General features: G+C 39.2%; 1 protein-coding gene across 1 annotated transcript in view; it reads right to left on the bottom strand.

Annotated features, from left to right (window-relative positions):
• The window catches only part of ERO1B (endoplasmic reticulum oxidoreductase 1 beta), a 61,529-nt gene that overhangs the window by 2,696 nt on the left and 39,556 nt on the right, over window positions 1-19,277 (bottom strand). Inside the window, exons 7-15 of the mRNA XM_045802319.2 lie at window positions 18,925-19,045; window positions 18,739-18,785; window positions 15,216-15,227; window positions 13,318-13,344; window positions 9,841-9,933; window positions 9,465-9,711; window positions 8,422-8,491; window positions 5,942-6,028; window positions 4,861-4,994 (exon numbers count right to left, since the gene is read on the bottom strand). Of these exons, the coding sequence (XP_045658275.1) occupies window positions 4,861-4,994; window positions 5,942-6,028; window positions 8,422-8,491; window positions 9,465-9,711; window positions 9,841-9,933; window positions 13,318-13,344; window positions 15,216-15,227; window positions 18,739-18,785; window positions 18,925-19,045 (838 nt within the window). The remainder of the gene's footprint in view (window positions 1-4,860; window positions 4,995-5,941; window positions 6,029-8,421; window positions 8,492-9,464; window positions 9,712-9,840; window positions 9,934-13,317; window positions 13,345-15,215; window positions 15,228-18,738; window positions 18,786-18,924; window positions 19,046-19,277) is intronic.

Here is a 19,277-nt window from a genome sequence, read left to right as displayed (position 1 = left end):
ACAGCTACAGTTCTTCACTCTTGGGTCAGAAGGGGCAAAGGGAGCCAGTCACTTATTATCAACACATTCTGGATTAATGATGGCAACAGCAATATGAGTAACTCATTACAATAAAGAAACTCTAATCATTTACAACTGGTCTTATAAGTTCATTTTGCACATTCCTCTCCAAATGTCCACTCCTTCCTCGTTATTCCCCAAACACACTACAGATGACCCTTAAACATCAAGGCTTTGAACCGTGGGGGGGTCACATACACAGGTCTTTTTTTCAATAAAGATAGTTCTGTAAATGTATTTTCTCTTATGATTTTCTTGACGCTTTCTTTTCCCCAGCTTATGTTGTTGTATGAATGTGGTAAATGATACATGTGACATATGGAATATGTGCTAAATGACTGCTTATGTTATCGGTAAGGCTTTTCCAATCAACAGTAAGCTATTAGACATTAAGTTATCGGGGAATCATAGTTACACATGGAGGTTTGACTACATGGGGGTAATGTTAGCTCCACACGGGTAACTATCGTTTACATACCTGTGCCCTACATCCACCACTATTTACGGCGTTCAAAAAGTAAGTAATTATTGAACAAGTGAATGAACGCATGCATGCTTCTGGGCCCAGGCCCAGAAGTAAAACTCTGGGATGGGAGCCACAAAAAAATAGTTCTATAAGCTCAGTTAGCCTTACATACAATTCAGGTTGGTATGATAAAAATCTAATGTTTTTCTTTCTATAAAATAAGATGATGTAGTATGCAGTATTAAGCTTCTTTCTTTACTCTAAATACTTAGTAAACAAGAACTTTTCTTATATTGAGAGCTTAGTATGCCAGGCAACGGCCCAAGCACATCACACACATATTCTCAGTCATTGTAAAAAAAAAATTCTCCAAGGTAGATAAAATTAACCCTGATGTTCCAATTTGAGGAAAACCGAGACTGACATAAATCAAGTAATTTTTCAGGGTCACCCAGCTAATAGATGGGTTCCAACCAGTTCATCATATCTCATGACTACATAACTTCTCAAAAAGTCCAAGCTCTCTAGAGTCTCAACATTTTTTTGTTACTCTTGCAAGTTGTGGGATTAGTAGAAAATGAATTCTTACTCTAATCCTCAGAATATTAAAGGACCGAAACAGTTTTTAATTATTAGGAAAAAAACAGAATATGATTATCAAATAAATGTGTAAAATCATATGCTGTACATTAAAGTACCTATTAAAAAAAAAACCCCACAAACTTGTGTCAAATATGTACGAAGATACGGTGAAGAGACCATGGCCTGAAAGGAAAAGAAAGAGAGCCAAGCAAACAGCAGGTGTGCTCGGAACGAAAAAGCGCTAAGTCTGACTTAGACACGAAAGGGAGAGGGATCAGAGAACTCAAAGGTCACACACAAATTAACTACAGGTATGTCGCCCTTACCCAGAGACCCCACACTGACCGTCACTACTGGGACCGTGGGAGCACAGTCTCCGTGGAAACACGAGCCAGACCTCACAGCTGACCCCCCAACAGAGCAGTGGCAGGGGAAGGGGGGGGCCACTTGCCCTGACCTACTGCTTCTCTCTTAGAGGGGCACTGCGGGACACGGTCACATCTAACAGGGACAGCAATGCCGTATCTATTTGTATGCTGGAAAAGAAACCATTTCCTATGAATGCTGGAACTATCAGAAAATGGCTGTTCCTGTAGAAACAGGTAAAGAAGCCCCATGTTGCAGGATTCAGTGGCCAGAACTGCCCACTAGCATCAGGTGACAAAGCGACGTGGGGCTGGGTGCTCTTAGGTAAAACTGTATACAACAGGCCATCAGAGAAAATGACTAAAGACTAATTCACTGCAGAAAAGCTAATGCACGAACTCGCTGAGGTGTCACACAATAATTTTACGTGTTAATGCAGTCAGAGTCATTTACTACTTAAATGGACTGATAATCAGGTAGAAGATACAATGAAAAGATCCCATCAACAATTATTAAGAAAAACTCTAACAAAAAAACCTGTAACATTCTCTAAAGAAAAAGTAAATGTACAGAATCCATATAAATTAAAAAATCGGGCTCAACTAAGATTAAAAGGAGCGTGGCTACATAAATTGTGGTATGTCCTTGTAACAGAATATGGCATATATTGAAAAAAGAGTGAGGCAAACCAAGAAACAGACCCTTATCCACAGAGAACGCACTGATGGTCACTGGAGGGGCGGTGGGTGGGGGGAAGGGGGAAACGGGATGGGGATGAAGGCGGGCACTTGTCCCAATGAGCACAGGCGATGTACCGAACTGCTGAGTCACTAAGCTGTACAGCCGGATCTAATATTACACCGTATGTTAAATATACTGGAATTTAAAAACTTAAATAAAAAATAAAATGCTGCTTATGTATTTGGAAGTGGCTAAGAAAGTAAACGCTTATCACAAGGACAAGAATTCTGTAACTGGGTGGTGATGATGTTAACTAGTCTTACTGTGGCAAAAATTCTGCAATATATATACAAATATCAAATCATTATGTTGTGCACCTGAAACTAATATAATGTCACAGTTTCTTCTCAAAAAACAAAATAATCCTTATGAAAAAAATTTAATAATATCAAGACATGATTATAATACAATGCCAAGTAAAAAAGAACAGGAAAGTACACAAAAATACGCTTTCAACTCTGTTAACACATAGATAAACACACGCACACATGTAAATATTTTACTTACAAGTCGAGGAAAAATACACATTTTAAAAGTACATCGAATGTTGAAACAGTCCTGGGTAGTGGGGATAGCGGTGACTTTTAAATTTATTTTTAAAATTATACTTCCATGTTTTTCCAAATTTTTTACAATGACCACGAATTATTTTTATAATTGGGGGGGGCAGGGAAAGAGGATTATTTTAAGAGCTTTAATTAGCACATGGATAAACTGGTGTTTGTTTTTCTGTAGAGGGGGAAAAAGGAGATTAAATTAGGCTATACCCTTACTTGTGTAAGGATCCCACCCCAAGTGTCACTGCCCTCAGGAGAAGAACAGTTTCCACATCTAGTTTAGTCAGAAACAAAAAGACAGTTTTTGTCTACTGAAAAACAAGAGCACTAACCATCCAGCGGTTTGTAAACCACCATCACTAGCACCAGCTGCCACGGAATCCCGGGAGCAGCTCAGTGTAGGAAGCGCAGTCACGTCTAAGCTCAGGTCACCTTCACGTTAGCTCTGGAGAAGGGTTTCTTTTTTTTTTTTTTTTTTTTAAGATTTTATTTATTTATTTATTTGAGAGAGATAGAGACAGCCAGCAAGAGAGGGAACACAAGCAGGGGGAGTGGGAGAGGAAGAAGCAGGCTCACAGCAGAGGAGCCTGATGTGGGGCTCGATCCCATAACGCCGGGATCACGCCCTGAGCTGAAGGCAGACGCCCAACAGCTGTGCCACCCAGGCGCCCCTGGAGAAGGGTTTCTATCAGCCGCACTTCACAGAGAAAGGAAGGAAGCTGAAGGAACCGGGTGAAGTGCCTGAGCTCATGCAGACAGGACACAGCAGGCCCGGGATTCCTGAGCTCCAGGACCGCAGGCTCAGAATCCAGTTCTCTTCACAGAACAGTAAAGCAAATACCAGGCTCCAGACAGAGAACTGAAGCCGACAGGCCTGCCTTTATGATAGTCTCTGAGACTCAGAGACATTTTGAGGAGGTCAACATTCGTTTTCTTCTCAATTTTATTTGGATCTAAAATGTGTAAATTGTTTAAAATACTTTTCATTTAAATTTCACTGAAATACTCTAAATTTAATTCAGTTTCTCCTGTTTTATCTTATTTACAGGCCTCGTAAGTGGGTGAACTAAATTCTTCACGAAGTACTAATTCCTGATGGACATCCTATGTCTAGCTTATGCTTGAAACCCCAACCTACACAGTCATCTGTCAGTACATGGGAACAACAGGTGACATCTTCTAAGATGGGGAAGGAACAATTTATTTTTCTCTTAACTGCCCCCTTTTTAACTTAAAAATGCACGTTAAGAAAACATAAGAAATAATCTCTGTATCACCTGCCCCCCCCTTTTTATTTTAAACAGTTCTTCCTTGACTTTGTATTTTCCAGGGCAGCCCAGTTTTATTGTCTCTTATTTTCTAGGATTCTTTTCCTTCCACTCTGTATTCCTTAGTTGGTACCACACGTGGTACAAATTCTGTTTGAAACCACCTGTGGCATAAACCAAAAGCAAACTATAGGTCTATGCAGGGAAAAATGGGGTAAGAATGAATGGAGGGAAAATGCCTCCTCAGCTTAAGAAATAAAAAGCTGGGGCACCCGGGTGGTTCAGTGGGTTAAGCTTCCGACTCTTGGTTTTGGCTCAGGTCATAATGATCTCAGTCTCATAGGATAGAGACCCACATTGGGCTGGATGGAATCTGCTTCAGATTCTCGCTCTCCCTCCTCATCCACCCCTCCTCCCTGCTCCTACATGCACCTGCTACGACTCTCTCAAATAAAATCTTAAAAAAAAAGAAAAAAGGCAGTGAGAAGGTTTAATCTCTTTTTCTTTCATCACATCTCAACCAAGCTCTCCTTTCCTTACTCCTGCTACTGTAGTTGACCAAGCTATAGCCAGCTGAATATTAGAATATTTTCCCCACAAAACTGAGAAGGCAAATAGAAACACTGCCAATCTGACCCTATTAATTTTTCCTGTGACCTGTTGAGACCCTGGCTTGTGAGTACAAATATGACAGTATATAATTCTTTCTCTTTGTTGACCAAACAAAGCAAAACAAAGTACTTAAGGAGAGAAGATGATCTTTGAAGTTTGCTGAAACCAGCAAAACCCAGCAAGTCTTCACTGTGAAAACCATTCTTACCTTCCGAAAGCATTTAAAAGAGCAACTATTTCCTGTCGAGTGAGTTGGAAGCCTTTAGATGGGCTGTTCTCTGGAAGTTTTTGGATTTCTTTTTCAGAGAATAGTATCTTCAGGGCAGTTCCTAAACCTTGAGTCTAAAGAAAATAGTCATACACGTAACAATTAAATTAATGTAATAACAATTACTATAAAGGTTGAAAGGAATATGCAGTCACTGTGATGACAGTCAAGAAATTCACACGAACTGAACTTTTCACCAAAATGTTAAACTGCAAAATACAGTTTCTACTTCCTCACACATTATGCATATGATAAATTTACCTTAACTGTTAAGGAACCTGAATAGTTTAACATTTGTTGGACATAAATTACTAAAATGCTTTTTCTTAACCTAGAAAATATCACATTAGGATTACAATGTTCAATATGTAACCCTGAAAGCATTCTTTACAGACCCTAGCAATTCAAAACTTAGAAATTATTAGTGATAACTACACTTAAAAATTTATCAATTAGAACTAGAGAAAAAGAAACATCTGATTTCAGTGTAGTCTCCATTAAAATAATTGTCTCCTGATTTTCTGAATTATCATCTTTGTAAAAAAAAATAAATAAAATATCAAACCATCCTTTATATACTAAATATACAGAGAGAGAAATGGGCCTGCTTGGCAGAACCTTCTTTTTTGTGACTAGGTGGTCTTCTTTTGACCACTGAAACAAATTTAGTGAACAAAGTTTGATAATTAAGACTTTTTATATCTTATTTTTTATATGGGTCTACAAAATACTAATATACTATTTATAACCACCTTCAGAAATGAATCTCAGATTGTACCAACAGAAACAGATACAATAAAACCAAAATGAATGTTAATGAACATAGATTATAGGAAAAACATTCTTACACATATAACACAGATTTAATATATTCATCTTTTTCATCAATAAAGCAGAAAAGCCACACTTCAGATCTTCTGTTTCAATGAACAGTGAGGGTTACTGTAATAAAAACTTGCAACATTCCAGTAGGAAAATTTAAGGTTAGTAATAGTTTTAAAACAGAAGACAAAACACAAACCTGCAATTTCCCCCATAATCTGCATTTGTCACATCCAACACAGTCCATTATACGGGAAATATTCTTGAAATGTAAGCGGAATTCCTCCTAACATACAGAAAATATTTTTACTCTCATTAGAGGCTTGAAAACTAAACTGCGTTTGTATGAATTATAAGAAATAAAAGTTCTGAAGCTTATTAATGAATGGCTTGTGTTTTTCAACAGTGAAGAAGAAAACTGACGGGATTTGTATGGCATAACATGGCCCCTAAAACCACCATGGAAATTTATAAAATTCATTCCACATATTAATTCAGCCAACTTTTTATTGAGGTGCTACTCTATGCAAAGCACCAACACAGGCACTAAGGGAGAAACAGGTAAGTGATACATGGTTTTAAGTCTGAAGGAGCTTAACTGCTGCCTCCATCTCATACCCGCATATAGCCAGTGGTAAATGTGTCTATATTAGGCTTGGTTTATTTTTCATGTATTGCTTGTGTGAGTCCAAATCAGAAAGCCGGTCTTAGACCAACGATCAATTTTCATCTCTCCTCAGTGCCACAGGCTGCTTGTAATGGGTGCTCCATCAGCACCGATGCTCACAGGGCGGTAGGAAGGTGTGGCCTCGAGTCCCGCACCTGCCAGCCAGCTTCTCCAGGGATGCTTGCTAACTGAATCGCTGGGCTGCGCTGCAATTGCTTCCTACGCAGCAGGGATTCTTCTGCCTGTGAGCATCGGGCATGGCTGCTAGGACTCTAAGGCCAGGCTCATCTGAGGCTAACAGTAGCTACCAGAGTTTCCTCATCTTTTTCATGTGGCAAACACAGACAATAAGTTTCATTTTATTGTACTGAGGTGAACATTTTATTGCATGAAGCTAGAGGCAAGCAGCCTGAAAACTCCGGCCATGAGAAGCCCTGTCGGCTGCTTTCCAAAGGTTCCACCAAAGAAACAGCACCCTGGCTGAAAGACAAAATAAAGAACACCAAAGTCCTGTGCTCTCCATTTCATGTAACTCATGTTCTTGGGAGGAGATGGAGAAACAGACTTGAGTTCTCCTTCATACACCTTTGAAAAACAGCAAAAAGAATTTCCAGCAATTCATAGATGACAGCTACTTCTTTTCTCACTCGCACCATCCTCCTCCACAAAAAGAACCACAGAGCCTCCCAAAAGTATACTACTTGTATAAATAGTTAAAAAATAGGAACACTACAAAAATAAATTAACATTATAGTAAACACCACAACAGCAATATGCCCTTAAAATAATCATAAAACAGGGGCGCCTGGGTGGCTCAGTGGTTAAGCGTCTGCCTTCGGCTCAGGTCATGATCTCAGGGTCCTGGGATCGAGCCCCACATCGGGCTCCCTGCTCAGCGGGAAGCCTGCTTCTTCCTCTCCCACTCCCCCTGCTTGTGTTCCCTCTGTCGCTGTGTCTCTCTCTGTCAAATAAATAAAATCTTAAATAATAATAATCATAAAATACAACAACCTTCCAAAACTAAGATACAGTTGTGACTAAGTTACTTCACCTGAGAAGCACCAAGAGACTCTTACTCGGTGCTCGCTTATCAGGGAGCATCTAGAGCGTCTCAGGGCCAAATGTGTTTCAGAATTCCAAATTCTCCACACTTTAGAAATGCAGTACATACATTATTTATCATAAAATACCCCCACCGGCATGTGTGGCAACACCTAGTAATCATATACATTCATGGTTCTGTAGCAAAATGTAAGAATATTTAAACAAAGCAAAATTTTTTAAAAGCACTACAAATACTCTTATGTCAGTACAGGTCAGGTTTTACTAACAAATTAATTTGTACCAAACATAAGAAAAATGTTTCCGTTTTTGGAGCTTTCTGGATTTCTGAATTACATATAAAAGACTGTGGAGCAGCACTAGAAGACTGTTTGCCAGTCAATTTCAAATACTTTTATGAACATTTTAAGGGTACAATGTATTCCTTAATACGCTGTAGGCAAATGAAAACAAAGAGCTCTCAAGTTAGCTCCCTAAAATACATTCTCTGATATCACGGGGGTAACAGGTAATTTTTGCCTTTTATGTTAGTCCATAAAGACAAATGTTCCAGAAACTGGAACTTTCCGTAAATATTCCATAAAACAAACTTTAGGAAAATATAGTATTTATTGCCTTCAGAGTGGCAAACAGTCATGATTTTTAAAATCAAAACAACAATACACATTGTGATTTTAAAGTAAGAAAACTTTCTCTCAAAATAAGACCTTTATAAAGGTGCCATATTCATCGGTCAGTTAACAGAGACTTCGCTAAGAGCTGACCAAGCCAGAAAGGAGAAAGGAACTGAAAAGTATGGAGAAGGGGCTTTCTGTGCCATTTCTAGTAAAATCCAGTCAGACCAACTTCAACAAGATGGAGGGCTGGGCAAGAAGAGTTTAGATGGAGGGGATTAAGACACAGCCCGTCATCTGCTCCCCCACCCTGTCCCCCAGTCAAGAACTTTTTACCTTTAATGACTTGGCCCCCTTTTTGTCACCTGCAAACATGGATTTCTCGTCAAAGTGCATGGGAAAGGACCTGATGAAATGACAACACTACAAGTTACAGACAAAACATTCACGTACTAGGTAGTAGAGCTCTGACAAAATTTTCTATCCCCACAAATATCTGTAATTTTTAATTTACTCATGTGTAAAGTTTAATAACACAGGAAGGTGGCAAATAATTCACATGTAAACTACTCAATAAAAGAGTAAAGCAACATAAGAATGGCTTTATAATTTACAAGACTAATGTTTTAAAGAAATTACATGATAAAAATCATCTAAAAATTGAACTTAAAAGCAATTTATGTGAAAAATGCGCAACACTCTATTACAGAGGTTTTGCATAATTTAAACACTTCTTAATCCAACTTTGGTTCATGCTCATGTTAACCACCAGTAAACTCAAATTTTATAGACCCAGCATTTTTTAAAAGAATTTATAGTCTAGAAGATAAAGCTAATGTTCCCTTATCTATCTACCTTCATGGGAGCACACTTATAGCACCAGAATTTAAACAGCAACTGGAAGAATATGAACTTGGTTAAAAAAAAAAAAGAAAAAGGAAAAAAACCGTTAAAATAGCGTTAAACTCTGGGGCACCTGGGCCGCGCATTTAGGTCAGCGTCCAGCTCTCGGGTTCGGCTCAGGTCATGATCTCAGGGTTGGGGGATCGAGCCTCGCAGAGTCGGGCTCTGCAGTCTGCCCAGAGTCTGCTTCGGACTCTTTCTCTCCCTCTCCCCCATCCCTTCCCCCCACTTACTCTCTCTCTCTAAATAAATCTTTAAAATAAAATAGCATCAAACTTTGATACTACATAAAATGCAAAGTTCTGTTTGAAAACAGAGCCTGTTCTCAAGTGTGACTAGGCCGTCCTACTGACCACGCTCCTTCTCAGTTCTAATTCTCCCTCTTCCTAACTTGTAGCAGTCAGTTTCTGTTGTATTTCAAGGGCTACATCATTCATACAGTGTGGAATTTCAGATTACTGATACTCAATTCTTACTTTGTATCTTGAAAGATATTCAGTAAAAGGGTTTTTGTGTCAGCATCTTCTTCTACATTTCCAGTGTAAAGATCGACAATTGAGCGCTCAAAATATGGGGCCACCTTTGATAAAGCTCGAAGCTCAATTAAGTATAAAAAGTATAGATTCTTAAGCCTCCTTGGACCTTCTCCCTTAGTTTCCACAGGGTCAAAGCGCCGTTTAAATTCTTTCATATTAGGTCCCCAGCTAGGTTTACCCCAGGTTTCTAAAGAGAAAGAGAAATACATAATACAGCTTTAATAAATAGGATTTTTTTTCTCTATAGAGAATATATATTCCTCCCCCAATTTTTACACTAATAGAAGGCAAGATCTCTACATAAAAATGTGATTACCTTCTAAAAGATAATTTGCACATAGATGTAAATTGATACTAGCATGAAGTCCAGATATAAGCTTATAGAAGACTCTCTTCTCCAGACACAAGCCTATTCAGAAAAATATTGAAAAAGAAATCACATCCATTTAGATAACAGAAATATTGAATCAAGAAGATTCAGTACACAGGCTTAAAGTTAAGGCTCAAGGACATTAAAAATAATCAAGGAATAATATAAAATGATTAGATCAAGATTCTCTCACTAGAAGACAAAATAAGATTCTGACTTCAGAATGGAGTTATGAATATGATAACAATGCAGAATGAGGCAGAGAATGTTGGGCTCTGGAGGTCTAAGCACTATGGACGGACTTGGCAAGTTCCTGTGCTACCCAGAGGGCAACAGCACAGATTTTTCATGGTCAGGCTAAACTAAAGCAAATGTAATTCAGAGTCACTGCTTTGGCTTAACAATAGCGGTTTCTCCTTTTCTCTTCCCTAGGGATGTCCTTTCTTTGAACCTACTTTATCGTGGAGGAAGAAGAAACTGCATTCCATTTCTCGTCTTCCTCCAGATTCTTTAGTGTGTCTTACTAATCCTCTGCCCTAGAATTCTCCAGTTCTACTTAAATGGTGTGCTTGTAAGGAGCAAAACCTGCAAAACAGTCACTGAGGAATTTCAACCAATAAACAATGTACGTTGACTTTTTACTGTGTGACCAGAATCTTTATCAGATGGAGTGTAGGAATATGATGGAAAATTATTTTATGTAGCCATACAGTGTTACTTACTGTGTTACTTAACACTTTCGCCAACGTACACTGTTTATTGGTTGAAATTCCTGGATGACTCTTAAGTAACATCTGCAAAAGCTGATTTACAAAGGCAAAATCTACCAACTTCTATTTCTTTTTTTCCCCCTGATTAATAATATTTATTTTTATTATGTTAGTCACCATACAGTACATCATTAGTTTTTGATGTAGTGTTCTGTGATTATTAGCATATAGCACCCAGTGCTCATTGCAACACAGACCTTCCTTAATACCCATCACCGGAATAACCTGTCCCTCACCCCCCTCCCCTCCAAAACCCCCAGTTTGTTTCCTGGGGTCCATAGTTTCTCATGGTTCATCTCCCTCTGTGATTCCCAACCCCCTTCAGTTTTCCCTCCTTTCCCCTATGGTCCTCTGCTCTATTCTTTATGTTCCACATATGAGTGAAGCCATATGATAATTGTCTTTCTCTGCCTGACTTATTTTACTTAGCATAATCCCCTCCAGTTCCATCCATGTCGATGCATATGGTGGGTATTCATCCTTTCTGATGGCTGAGTAATATTCCATTGTATATATGGACCACAACATCTTTATCCATTCATCTGTTGAAGGGCATCTCGGCTCCTTCCACGATTTCGCTATTGTGATCAATGCTGCTATGAACACTGGGGTGCATATGGCCCTTCTCTTCACTATGTCTGTGCCTTTGGGGTAAATACCCAGTAGTACAATTGCTGGGTCATAGGGTAGCCCTATTTTTAACTTTTTGAGGGACCTCCATACTGTTTTCTAAAATGGCTGTACCAACTTGCATTCCCACCAACAGTGTAAGAGTGTTTCCCCTTCTCCACATCCCCTCCAACACTTGCTGTTTTCTGTCTTGTTAATTTTTGCCACTCTAACTGGCGTAAGGTATCTCAATGTGGTTTGGATTTGTATTTCCCTGATGGTTAATGATGTTGAACATTTTTTCATGTGTCTGTTAGCCATTTGTATATCTTCTTTGGAGAAGTGTCTATTCATGTCCGCCCATTTTTTGACTGGATTGTTGTTTTTTGGGTGTTGAGTCTGAGAAGTTCTTTATTTCGCCTTCTAACAATACAGAGCAAATTCAACTATCCAATTTAGAGAGTGGGTCTCTTGCTTTCGGATTTAATTTCATTCAAATTCACGTTCATCAAGTGACACTGTCTATAACTTCTTCTCTCATAATAGGGCCAGATTTACTGTAACAGGATTATGTGACACTTGGACACTGTTCGGTGATTTTCAAAGGCATTTTTACAGGCATCATCTATACTCACAGTATAGGTAAAATGGTTGGCTATTGCCAGTCTCATGACCCAGATGAGGAAACTGAATCTCAGAAAAGTTGAGTCAGTTGCCTATAAAAATAGGAGTGTTCTCTGAAACCATGTATCAATATTCAGGGGCTCCCATCAGTAGGATACTACAAAAGTGGTTAATACAGAATACCCTAGATTTCAGTATTGCCCATACAGTTCACTCCCATCCTCTACTGTCAATATTCAGAGTCTCTCACCACCTCTTTTAACTGAAATACTACTTTTCACAATTTGTATCTTTACAATACAGCTAATGAAGCAAAGTGAAGAATCATCTTCCACATAGGCCATTTATCAATATCATTCCTAATAGCATGGGCACATCAATAACGTTCACCTTAGTAATGGCCATTATACGTACACACTTCATTAAAAACAAAGAGAAATCATGTTCATAAGATAATATCACCGATTAGCAAACACAAAATAGAATTAAGTAGTTTTACTCTGTAGAGTTCCTATAAGGTTATGATCTCCTGTATCATTCAACTTGCTGATCTTTCATTAATACATCTTAACTTTTAATAAATGAATGGCAATTTGGCAAATTTTTTAAAAGCATCATATATCCAGTTTTTAAATAAGGCTGTTAAAATCCTAGAGTGTTTCAGCTTTCCACTAATAGCATTTATATTTTCAACACTAGAAAATATAAGAATGCAAAGTATCTACTGGGATCTATATTGCTTTATCCTTTAATTAGACAAGTTTAGGCTACAGAAACATGTGTAAACACTGCTTAAAATCTTCTGAAATCATGGGGGTGCCTGGGTGGCTCAGTGGTTAAGCTTCTGCCTTTGGCTCAGGTCATGATCCCAGGGTCCCGGGATCGAGCCCCGCATTGGGCTCCCTGCTCAGCAGGAAGCCTGCTTCTCCCTCTCCCACTCCCCCTGCTTGTGTTCCCTCTCTCACTGTCTCTCTGTCAAATAAATAAATAAAATCTTAAAAAAAAAATCTTCTGAAACCAAATTTACCTTCCCTCAATTTCATATATATGTATATAAAAAGTACTTCCTTCCAAAAAGAAGGTCTCTACTTACAAAGTAGTGTGGATAATGGTTACTAGAAAGCAGTCTGGATGAGTGGTACATACAGAATGAAAATAACACGGAGAAGCCAGTTACAAAAACCAGAGGCCAAAATCTGCCCTATTTCCCTAATGCTGATTATTCTTGGCTGACCAATAGCCTCAAAATTTTCAAATCATTGTATCCTAAAATACAGTGACTTAAAATGTTATTTTTTTTCAAACACTATAACAATTAGTTGTCTAGGTAATGAATGTTGAATTACAAAAATATATTAAATAAATCCATACATTTCTTACAAGAAACCAGTAAATTCAAAATGCAGACATATAAGTTTACCTTCCAGCCATGTGTAGAATGATTCACCTTTAAAAAACAAAACAAAACACAGACACACACACACACACACAGATTTGGGTTAAAATATTTTGAACAGTCATTTACAAATCAGAATAAATTAAGTATATAAAATATTTCCTATGACAGACTAAGGAATATCTCTAGAAATGGCCACTGCGTCATGTGAAGTAGAGAAATAGGCATATGGTTCTAGAAAATAAAACCCCAAAGTAATTTAAGTAACTTTTGGACAATCTTCTTATAAATAATATTTAAGCAAAAAATTTTAAGAAAACATTTCAAAATATTATATAAAATATCTTATTCATTAGAAGGCTTAAACAAGTATAGAGGGTGAAAGAGCTTAAAAATCTTAAATTTGCTTTTGATAACCACCACAGAACTCCTTAAAAATTCTAGAAAAAACACTGAATTATAATACAAAAATCAAATTAGTAATTATTCCATTTTTTCCTGAGCAGTAAAGCTATGTATATCTCCTCAATTATCTAAGACTACTAAATTTCAAGGGGTAATTTTTAAATCCCTTAATTTTCAAGATAATTTTTCAGAAAAGTCAATGACTAGAATACAGAGGGACCTGACTTAACTATGTACTAATGTTAAAAGATCTATTTCTAGATCAGTACTGTTCTGAGCGGAACAAAAATGACGGTCAGTACAGATCAAAACAGTTAATGCACTTTGTGAGTTACTTATCTTTATTTTAATTAAGAAAAGCAAAGCCTAAGAAAAACGCAACACATAGATGAGCCGAGCCAGGAGTCTAGGGGATAAATGAGATGGTAGAGAATTGCTTTGTTTCCTGAGAGTCCTCACACTTTGCAGATCTACACAAACATCTTCCCACAGATTAATGCCTTCAAGATACTCTTCCTAAGGGCCATTCATCATGATCTCACTTGTTTACCTGAGAAACCCCAAATGCTATCAGGAAAAGTCGAGCTCCCAAGGCCTCAATAATCTGGCCTCCCATGTTTCTAACTTAAACCACTGCTATTTAAAGTCTTCCCTACTGCTAACGGGGTCTCCCCAAACATGCTTGATTCTTCCCTTTGCAACTCCGTGGTCCATGCCATCTTCTCCTAATAGCCCACAGGATCCAATCCTACCAGCCTACATCTGTCCCCTTACTCAAAACTCCTCTCCATCGCCACTTTCCGTAGTAAGCTCTGCAGACCCCTCCCGTGAGACAGGATCTGTCCACCACCTACTGCTCTAACTACGTATGTGCGGCACTTCCTATCACCACGTGCAGTGCTGATCCTTCTGCCATACACCGCCAGCTCCGGGAGCGAAGGCGTCGTGTTGTACACATATTTCTATCCCGCACAATGCCCATCACTGTATCCCTGAACACAGAGTAAGTAAACATCCATTTGAAATAACTATTTTGACTGTTTTGGGGCAATTTATTATGACTGATACTCATCTGGTAACCTGGAGTAACCAACTGTTGATAAATCACTATTCACCAGATTAAGTATTACAATAACTGAGGTTATAAATTACAAAGTCAGTAAGAAAATAAAGTCACAAGACAAATTATCTGGTAAAACTATCTTACCTTCTCTCCATTTCTTCACAACATATTTTAGTAGATTATAATAACCAGACAATGGGGAAGCTGGAATGTAATCCTGGTTTCTATGCTAAATATTTAAGTAAAAGGGAATTTATAGTTTTTTTTAAACATAGGGTAAATTTACATTATAAATCTCTTCTTTATTTTTTGTCACAAGTGATTGGTAGCTATTTCTGAAAAAAATAGGATAAACATTTTCTTTTGAATTAAACAGAGGAAAAATCAAATTTTGATCATTAAAAACATTTCCTCTGCACTGGCGGCATACCCAAACACAAGAGTTTTAACTCACCATCATCTTCTCCTGAAAAAAGAAAACAGTAAACAAGATTTTAGAAACCGTCCCCCACAGTTCAGATTCCAATTCTATTTACTTTAATATGGGATTAAAACTTACTGTGTGTTAAACTATTAATTATACCACGAACCTTGGTCAGGGTGATGAGGGAACAGAAGGCAAGCTGAGGACAGAGAAGAAGCTGACACCCCAAAACCCCCCACTCCAGATAGGATATATGTGACATTCCTCGGGCAATAGTTAACTTATGGAGATCACAATCCTGCAGGACCTGACTCTCCCTCAGTTTACAAAGGTCTTAGCAATCTACAAAAACAAAGCATTTCTATCAATAACCTAGCTTCCGGAAGGAAATGTAAATACAATTAAATGTCCTTACAACCGGCAGCCCATTGACAGATAATTGAAGCAGGACAAATATAATGCTCCTTCGGGAAACTCCCAACTATCTTCATGCTAATGCCTTGCTAGTGGGGGAAAGAACCTTAACCTGACAATGGCCAGGCCTTCAGTATCCTGTGAGTCTTCTTTAACATATGAAAATCCTTTTGAAACCTCCCTTTTTCCTTACCTCCACAAACTCCATAGTATATAATCAGCCACCCCTCACAACCCCGGGGCAGCAGCTCTTTCTGCTCACGGGTCCTGACCCTGTGCTTTAATAAACCACCATTTTGCACCAAAGACACCTCAAGAATTCTTTCTTGGTCGTGGGCTCTGGACTCCACCCCACTGAACCTCACCTGTATTCCAAAACCACACCAAGGGTGTTATCACCCTGCAAATGAGACTTCTCAGTAAGAATATAGGCCCAAAGTACAAGACCTTCATATGTTTTATACAGTACATAATAGCAGAAAGCATCTAAAAATACTCCTAAAGATCGCTAGTTTCAATAACTAACAAATGGACACAGGCACTCCTTTCATCGTTAAGTACACAACCCCCTCTTTCTTACTGCTCCTCGGCCTCTAAGGCACCTCAAGAAAGTACTTCCCAAACTGTGATCAGTGAAACCGTCAGTGGGGGGCGCCACAGAGCTGCCCAGACCAGGCGAAGAAGCCAGAGGTCGGGCTCTAGGGAACCACAGCTGCTCTGCCTTTATCTGCTTTGTGTGTGCACTTCTGGATGCCAGGTTTCATTTCGGAAGAAAGGGTCTGTTGTTGGAAAGGTGCTGGAAAGCCAGCTCGGCAAGGGCGTGCGCGCGGCTGAGCTGAGGCTGCTGAGGAGCTGGGAGCCAATGCCAGCACCTCCAGCGGAGACAGCTTCTTCATTACCGCAACCAGGACCCCTGCTCTCCCCTCACCTGGTCCTCTGCCTCCCTTCTCTTAGTACGGTTTTCTTCTCCCCCCACCCCTTCTGCCTCTGTCTTTTCCTACGTGGCACTCTCCTTCCTCCCATCTTTCCAGCGGTCTCACTCTCTAATTTTTCACAGCATGGACGTTAGGTATTTCTTAGGATGTGATGGTTTCATTAAATGAACCGTATTTTCTGCTTTCAAAGGAAGTGATATTATTCTGCCATAAAAAAGAAGGAAATTCTGCCACTGGCGACCACAGGGATGGACCCTGAGGACCTCAGGCTGAGGGCAGTCAGTCAGAGAAGGACACATACTGTAGGAGCCCATTTGCATGTGGAATCTGAAAACAAAACAAAAGTCCCCGAGCTCACAGATTCAGAGAACAGATGGGTGGTTGCCAGAGGCAGGGGCTGAGGAGTAGGCAAGACGCATAAAGGGCATCAAAAGGTACCAGCTTGTAAGTCCTGGGATTGTCATGTACAGCCTGTCAGCTACAGTTAATAACACTGTGATTTAAAGTTGGTACCAGAGTAGATCTTAAAAGTTCTCATCACAAGAATAAAAATTCTGTAATTATTATGGTCACAGATATTTAACTAGACTTACTGTGATCATTTTGCAATATACACAAATATCTAAACATCATATTGAACACCCAAAACTCATATAATGTTGTATGTCAATTATACCTCTATTTTAAAAAATATTTTAACTCCAATCCTAAAAAAAAAAAAGTGATCATAGAAAAGATCTGGAAAAATACCTACTGAACTCTGTACTATGGAACAGAGGTCTTCGTGAAGGCAGGTGGGTATGGGGGCAGGGAGGGGGGCTTTCTCTCTCTATTTTATGTAACTTGTGTTGTTTCCATTGTGTGTGTGTGGTTTCCATTTTTATAATAATAAGTTATAAGGGTAAAAGCAGCAAAAGAGACAAAGGAAAAGAAACCATGAACACCTTTTTCAGGACCCAATCCCTTTCCAGCAGTATCAGAATGAATTTAAGGAAGAACATCTGCCGCATCGTAAGACCATGAGCATCTACAAGCAGTCCCTTTAGTAAACCTTTCTGTGTCTCTGGCTCTCAGAAATGCCTTAAAGGTACAAATCTAGACCAGGAAATTCAAGTTCTTAAATCAACCCTGGTCTAAAGAAAACATGAGAATGTCAAGTCAATTACAGGGCTGCTCCCAGGGTTTGGCTCCTTGCTGACAAGAGACTGAGGATGTGCCCAATGAGTTTTACGTTGATTAACCTCCGGAAATGCTGTACCACAGAAATATGCCAGCCACATATGTAATTTCAGATTTTTTCCTAACGGAAATTTCTAGGAAAGTTTTTTCTAGTATCCATGTTTTAAAAAGTGAAAAGTATACATGCGGTACAATGCAACAATGATACACTGTGTGAGGCCAGAGTAAAAACAGTCCTATCAAAAACAATAAAGTTCTGTTTAATGACAGAACTATATTACACTGCTTCAGTTCTTAAATTTAAACAAATTCAGTAAAGTTTGGTTCTGCACCAGCCGTATCTCATGTGCTCAACAGCCCAACGTGGCAAGCGGCGACCTTGCTGGACAAGGCACATTTACCGCAGTGCTCCAGGCAACCTGTCTTCAGCAAGGCTGCATCCTTAGCACTCAAACATGGTCGTGGATCAGCCAGCACACCGGGCATCGCCTGGGAGCGCATGAGAATCCCGGGGCTCATGCAAGACCCACAGAATCAAAACCTGTATTTCCACAAGGCTCCGAGGTAATCTGTATGCACACTCAACTTTGAGAAGCCTGTTGTGAGCCAGTGGTTCTCAAACGTGCCTGCATACTGGAATCATCTGGACAGTTAAAAAAATGGCAACACTTGGCACTAATCCCACAGATTCTGACTTAATTAGTATGGGATAGGGCCTGGGCATCCAGATGTTTAAGAATTCCCCAGGTAACCTCTGCCATCTATGGATTACTCATATATTTTCATTTATTTTCCATAGAACTCCTGTTTTATTTAGGGCCTGGCACATATCAGGCACTCAATCAATGCCGGTAATTATATAAAACACGAAGAAAACTTTAGACAACTATGAACTAACCTTACACTTTTAGATCATTCAAACTGAAGAAAATATAAAATAGTTGCAAATTCACTCAGATTTAGTTTAGTTACAAAGACATTTTGTAAATAATCTCTAAAAGCATGAAAATGTATGAAAAACCCACCTCGGCTAGGTGCCAGAGGATTTAAAGGACGATAAACAGATCGAGGCCTGAAAGAGCAAGTGCAAAACTCAAACATAAAATGGTTTGGCTTTTTTTACGTCATTTTCCCCCCCAACAGAATCCTACCCCTCTCCCTCCGCCCTCCCTTTGGCCATTCCTCCTCCTTCCCCGACCCCCTCCAGTTACTTGAAACAGTTTTCCTCGTAGATGCTGTTCCACACTCTCCACGCGGAAGACCCTTTATAGCCAGTGTAGCGCTCCGGGTTCAGCAGCAGGTCTACATACTGAGCCGCTGGCGATCGCTCATCTGAACAAGAAACAATTCATAAAAACCACCCACACGCCACCAGTTGTCTGAAATGGAACATTTTAATGCAAACATAACTACCAAAAGATCAGAGAAAGGCTGCACTTTTCAAGTAATCTCCAACTTAAAGGGTAGAGCGGTTAGCACACTGGGGACTGTGCTTGACCTGGGATAACTCACACTTGTGAGAGAGGAAAAAACAACTCCTCCCTTTCCTTTGGATGCTCAGTGC

The sequence above is a fragment of the Ursus americanus genome, chromosome 6 (genome assembly GCF_024610735.1).
Source record: "Ursus americanus isolate L20-20 chromosome 6, mUrsAme1.1.p, whole genome shotgun sequence".
NCBI classification, from domain to species: domain Eukaryota; kingdom Metazoa; phylum Chordata; class Mammalia; order Carnivora; family Ursidae; genus Ursus; species Ursus americanus.
This window is presented reverse-complemented; position numbering and strand designations above follow the sequence as displayed.